This window comes from Terrapene carolina, unplaced genomic scaffold (genome assembly GCF_002925995.2).
Source record: "Terrapene carolina triunguis isolate 2854851 unplaced genomic scaffold, T_m_triunguis-2.0 Scaffold242, whole genome shotgun sequence".
In the NCBI taxonomy this organism is placed as follows: domain Eukaryota; kingdom Metazoa; phylum Chordata; order Testudines; family Emydidae; genus Terrapene; species Terrapene triunguis.
In genome coordinates, this window is record NW_020664593.1 from 2,575,783 (window position 1) to 2,581,287 (window position 5,505).

Consider the following 5,505-nt stretch of genomic DNA (forward strand, 5'->3'; position numbering starts at 1 on the left):
GTGTGTGTGTGTGTGTGTGTGTGTGTGTGTGTGTGTGTGTGTGTGTGCGCTCCAACTAAGTATGATCTCAGAACCAGCTATAACACTGCAGTCATGTTTTTCATTTTGTGCTTCCGTGGCATGTCCAAAACAGATGGCAACATACACCCAAACCAGTCATAGGCAAGTAGTTAGATGAGAATGGCAGCCATGGTTTAGATGGCTATGTGCATACTAGTTAGAGAGAGTGGATTTAAAAGGAAGGTATACAGCACAGAATGACTGGAAATAGAGTGGTAACAGCTAAATTTCTGTCAACCAGCCCACTTTACAATGAAGAGCCAAATACGTATTCGTGTGCATTCTGATCGACTGACAGTCGCGTGCTTGGTGACAGTCTCTCTCATGGGGTGCTCTACAATCTGATGTCCTGATCACTGAAGTTTGTTAATTTCCATCTTGGAGATGGAAAGCCATTTCAGAAATACAGAAATCAGGTTACGTTGGGTATATTAAGGTTTTGTATCCTTTCCGAGTGTGCTTATTGTATAGCTGTTCATCAAAGGTAAAATACTGTTAGGTAAATTCCCCCCCCCCCCCCCCCCCCCCCACCGCTCATGTTTTCAGTCATCTGAATGCAGGACCTATCTTGATAGGAATTTATTTTTCTGTTCCTCATGTACTAAAATATTTTGTTTCTAATGCCCCCAATTCTTGATTGTCTGTCTGTCTTTTCAGAGAAGCCTGTATTATACTCCACTATGCCCAGTACCGATATTTTCAGAAGGGAAAACACACTTGTATTCTCACAGGAGGAGCTGCCTGTGAAACTTCCCCAGTGGTCAAGTCCCCCAGACACTGTAGTGGCAGGCAGCAGTTTGCCAGCTCATATGTTCCAGCCAGCTGTATTGTTATCTCCGCCTAGACAGAAAAGTATCCAGGAATTCTCTCCTCTTCAGAATGGTGAGATAGTGGCCTCTCTCTTTGGACAGAATGAGATCCATATCCTTCACATATGGTGTGAAATATATCGTGCTCCCTCTTTCAAATATTTTATTCTTTGTTGAATGAACTTCCACCAGGATTTGGCCTTGCCCACTTGTTTTTTGGAGGCAGCCCTTCTATGCAAGTTCACAGTTTTGGCAACTAGGTGCCTGGCATCAGAACCCAGATCTCTTGCCTCTGAAGCTGGAGCTGTGTTACTGCCCTCTCCTGTTTGCTTGTCTTTCTGTTGACTGCTGACTCTCAATTTCCACAGCCCCTGCTGACGAGTAAGCTTTCCGTTATGAAGCATGGCAGAAAGAAAATTACCATTAATCCTCAAAAATAATTTTTAACTGTAGCCTATGTACAAGGCTTCAGTAAGTTTTTAACCATATGGGAAGTCTGAAGAGTTTGCACTGTATTGTTGTTGTTAGGGGTGATAAATGGTCTGTCATTAGATCTTAAATTTCTTAAAGAACCTGTTTTTTAAAATGTTAACTCCTAAACTATAGATTTACTTCTAAGTTCTGAGAAAAGTCACACTGTACTCAAATGCTGTAATTTGGGGAAAGACAAACAGCGCTGGCTTAGCAGCGGGTAACTGACATGCGCTGTTTTTAGCATTTTGCACATTTCCTCTGATGTTGATTCTGGGCAGTAACAAAGAGAATAACTAGAGATCAATCTTTATAAAATGGAGGACTTACTCAGCCATAAAATAAATGTTTTTATTTCAAAGTTCCCAACTGATATTGCAAACTGAAAAGTTCAGCTCCTCTCTTTCCTGGCTCCTCAGCCCATTACCCTCTGCTAGCTTTAAATCCAAGTACAGTAGAACCTCCGAGTTATGAATATCTCGGGAATGGAGGTTGTTCATAACTCTGAACAAAATATGATGGTGGTTCTTTCAAAAGTTTACAACTGAACATTGACTTAATACAGCTTTGAAATTTTACTATGCAGAAGAAAAATGCTTCTTTTAACCATCTTAATTTAAATGAAACAAGCACAGAAACAGTTTCTTTACCTTGTCAAATCATTTTTAAATCTTCCCTTTATTTTTTAGTAGCTTAGGCTTAACACAGTACTGGACTGTATTTGGTTTTTGTTCTTTTGTTGGGGTGGGGAGTCTCTGCTGCTGCCTGATTGCGTACTTCTGGTTCTACCGGTCAGTTCATAACTCTGGTGTTTGTAACTCTGCGGTTCTACTGTAATTGTTAAAATACTTGACCTCTTTTGGGGAACATGAGCCAAAGGTGTACCCTGAGTAGAAAACTATCCATGTCCCCATCCTTAGTTGAGTGTTACAGTTCAAGCCCTTCTCTGTGCCTTAGCTCCATTAGGTTAGTGCTGCACAGTCACTCCCCATGTTGAAGACAGCTTGTTTACTGTTCCTTTACTCTTTGTCTATAGCATTGAAGAAGACAGTTCAAACATATCCTGCATCCCACATCTCTCCATCTATGGAAACCACTGTGAGAGAGCCAAACTGGCAAAAGAGCTCATCTTCCTCTGTGGGAACTCAGAACACAAATGAAGAGAATCGTCTCCTCGCCCAGAGGTGGCGAATTCCTCCTACGCACAAAGACTTGGAGAGTTCTTTACTGTCAGATGGTCAGCAAGGAAGAAGCACCTTGTCCCCACTGGACAGATGCGCCATTGCTGGCTCTGAAGACGAGCAGAAGCCCAGTGCACCTGAGGAGCACACTCAAAGCAATGATCTGTTAGGACAGATAGCTGAGCTAACACTGCAGAACTCTGTTATCAAAGCTCAGCTGAGCAAATTCAGAGACCGTTCTCAAGAGGCAGGGGATGGCCTGCATCAGCCAGTTACAAAGCAAAATATGAACCCTAGTTTAGGATCGGCCATGCAGGGACAGGTAAGAATGTAAGAGAAGGTAAAGATTGGGTTGCCCTTCATCCCTCATCTCCATTTCCCCACAAAGTATTGATTGATTTATTTATTTATTTATTTATTTTGGTATCAGGTTTGGGTCTCTCTCTCTCTCATTCCCAACTTTTGCCAGTCACTGTAAGGGAGCGAGTAGAAGAACTTGGTGGTGTGTGGGGAGGTCCTTTTCTTTTTCTTTTTTTTTTTTTTTTTTTTCTTTAACCTCATCCTGTCTTGACTCCGTCATCTTCCAATTTCCCTTTCACTGGGGATTGCAACTGCAGTTCCTCATGTGAGGCCAGGATAACAATGTAAGCAGCCTTTTCGAAGGTGGAAGTCAATGTTGTCTAGGTGCTGGTGAGTGAAGGATGCATGGCAGACTTAAAAAGGCTTACTCTCTTGTCCCATGTAAGCAAGACTGGCTTATCCTTAATGTCTTTGGGAAAGAGAGGCCTTTGTCTACACTAGGAAAATTGGGACCTGGAATTAACCAGCAGTGCATCTCCACCAGTAGTGGTGTAGATAGGCCACTGCTCTGAGTAGGAATAGACAACACACACACCTGAAGCCTGCCTCCACTAGAGTCTCGACTCGTGCTACCATCAGTGGAGCTGCATGGCTGGTGAACTAGGGGGTCCTAATTTTCCTAGTGTAGCTATAGCCTAAGGGCTTAATTCTCCATTTTCTTACACAGTGTCTAGTTGTTTACAGCTGTGTAAAGTGGGTATAGAAACAGGAGATTTCTGTTTTACCATCTCAGAACACTTTCTCCCCTGCACATCTAAAACACGCTTTTTTAGTGAAACATTTGCTTGACTGTGGTTGGTTGATTGGAGTGAGATAGAGAAGAAAGCTTTATGCCAGGGGTCGGCAACCTCTGGCACGCGGCTCACCAGGGTAAGCACCCTGGCGGGCCGGTCCAGTTTGTTTACCTGCTGCGTCCGCAGGTTCAGCCGATCGCGGCTCCCACTGGCCGCGGTTTGCCGCCAGCACATCCCTTGGCCCGCGCCGCTTCCCGCAGCCCCCATTGGCTTGGAGCGGCGAACTGCGGCCAGTGGGAGCCGCGATCGCCCAAACCTGCGGACGCGGCAGGTAAACAAACTGGCCCGGCCTGCCAGGGTGCTTACCCTGGCGAACCGCGTGCCAGAAGTTGCCAACCCCTGCTTTATGCTGTCTGTTGTGGGCAGTTTAACTTCATGAGAACATGCATTTAATCTGTCAAGCAATGAGATGCTAGAGCAAAAGGCACATAAAATCAAAGGTTTACCTAAAAGATGCTCTAACTTTTTAAAGTTACTGAAACCAAATTCAGCCTGAAGGGTCAGTTTATATGAAAACACTTAATCTACTGCATGCCCTCTAAGACTGCAACTTCCAAATTTATTTTGTTTGTAATGATTTGTGTTAGACTTTGCCAGAAGTACCAAAGAGCTTGGAGGAACGAATAGCAGAGCTGAACCGCCAAAGTGCAGAAGCCCGTGGTAAACTGCTGCAGCTGATAGACCAGCAAAAATTGGCCACTGTCAACCCTCTCTCTCCACCAGTATCGCCTGTTTTACCTCCCCCCATAAATTGGACTGGTATGTAGTGTGTCCCGTGGTCGTTGTTGTCTTCCCCCGGCTGCCTTTTTTTTTTTTTTTGCTACACAGTAAGGTATTTACCTATGTACCAACTATCTTCAGTTGACTAAATCAGCAATTCCCAAACAGTGTGATCAACAGCGCACTTGCTGACAATCCACTGAAAGCTGTTTGTTCATGTGTTCTAGGCTCTCCTTGTTTTAGGGTGACCAGATGTCCCGATTTTATAGGAACAGTCCTGATTTTTGGAGCTTTTTCTTACATAGGCTCCTATTACCCCCCACCCCCGTCCCAATTTTTCACACTTGCTGTCTGGTCACCCTACCTTGTTTATAGCTGCTAAATTTCATTAAGACAGGTAAAAATACATCAGCTAACATTTTCCTAAAGTTACTTTTCTATGTAAAAAATGACAAAGAGCATGCATCTGACGAAGTGAGTATTCACCCACGAAAGCTTATGCTCCAATACGTCTGTTAGTCTATAAGGTGCCACAGGACTCTTTGTCGCTTTTTACAGATCCAGACTAACACGGCTACTCCTCTGATACTTTTTTATGTAATTAATTGCTGCAGTTGTGTCACTGCCTGCTATATTCACTCTTCATCATGCTAATGTCCATAGAGCCATTACAATGAGTTTGTTAGCCTGCTTACAGTTTGGGCGCAGAACTAGACTTGTCAGTCATGGGCAGCAAGGGAATGCCTCCCCTCCCCTTATTCTGCTTCCACAGTGGCAAGCAGCTTGATGAGGCCTCCCTTCTGCAGAGCTTTTCTGAGGAAAAATCCAATATTTTATTTCAAATTTCTGACTTAAAAATCCCACTCAGTAATTTGGCCATCTTATTCTTTGTCGTGTCCCAGGGCTGTCGGCCTTTTGAGGAGTCTTTTCCCTTAGGTCTGGTTCCTTGCTGAGGACCTGCAGGATCCTCTGAGGAGATTAAACTGTATGGCACACTAGAGAATAGTCAGTGCAGACTTTATTTTTCCCTGCTAGTCCAAGGTCCATGGATTAACTACCATGCTTTTTTTTTTTTTTTTTTTTTTTTTTTTTTTTTTTTTTTTTTTTTTT

At 43.5% G+C, this 5,505-nt stretch overlaps 1 protein-coding gene across 1 annotated transcript in view; it reads left to right on the forward strand.

Moving 5' to 3' along the window:
* The window catches only part of SPICE1 (spindle and centriole associated protein 1), a 30,595-nt gene that overhangs the window by 22,451 nt on the left and 2,639 nt on the right, over window positions 1–5,505 (forward strand). Inside the window, exons 12-14 of the mRNA XM_029912769.1 lie at window positions 718–942; window positions 2,377–2,843; window positions 4,263–4,434. Of these exons, the coding sequence (XP_029768629.1) occupies window positions 718–942; window positions 2,377–2,843; window positions 4,263–4,434 (864 nt within the window). The remainder of the gene's footprint in view (window positions 1–717; window positions 943–2,376; window positions 2,844–4,262; window positions 4,435–5,505) is intronic.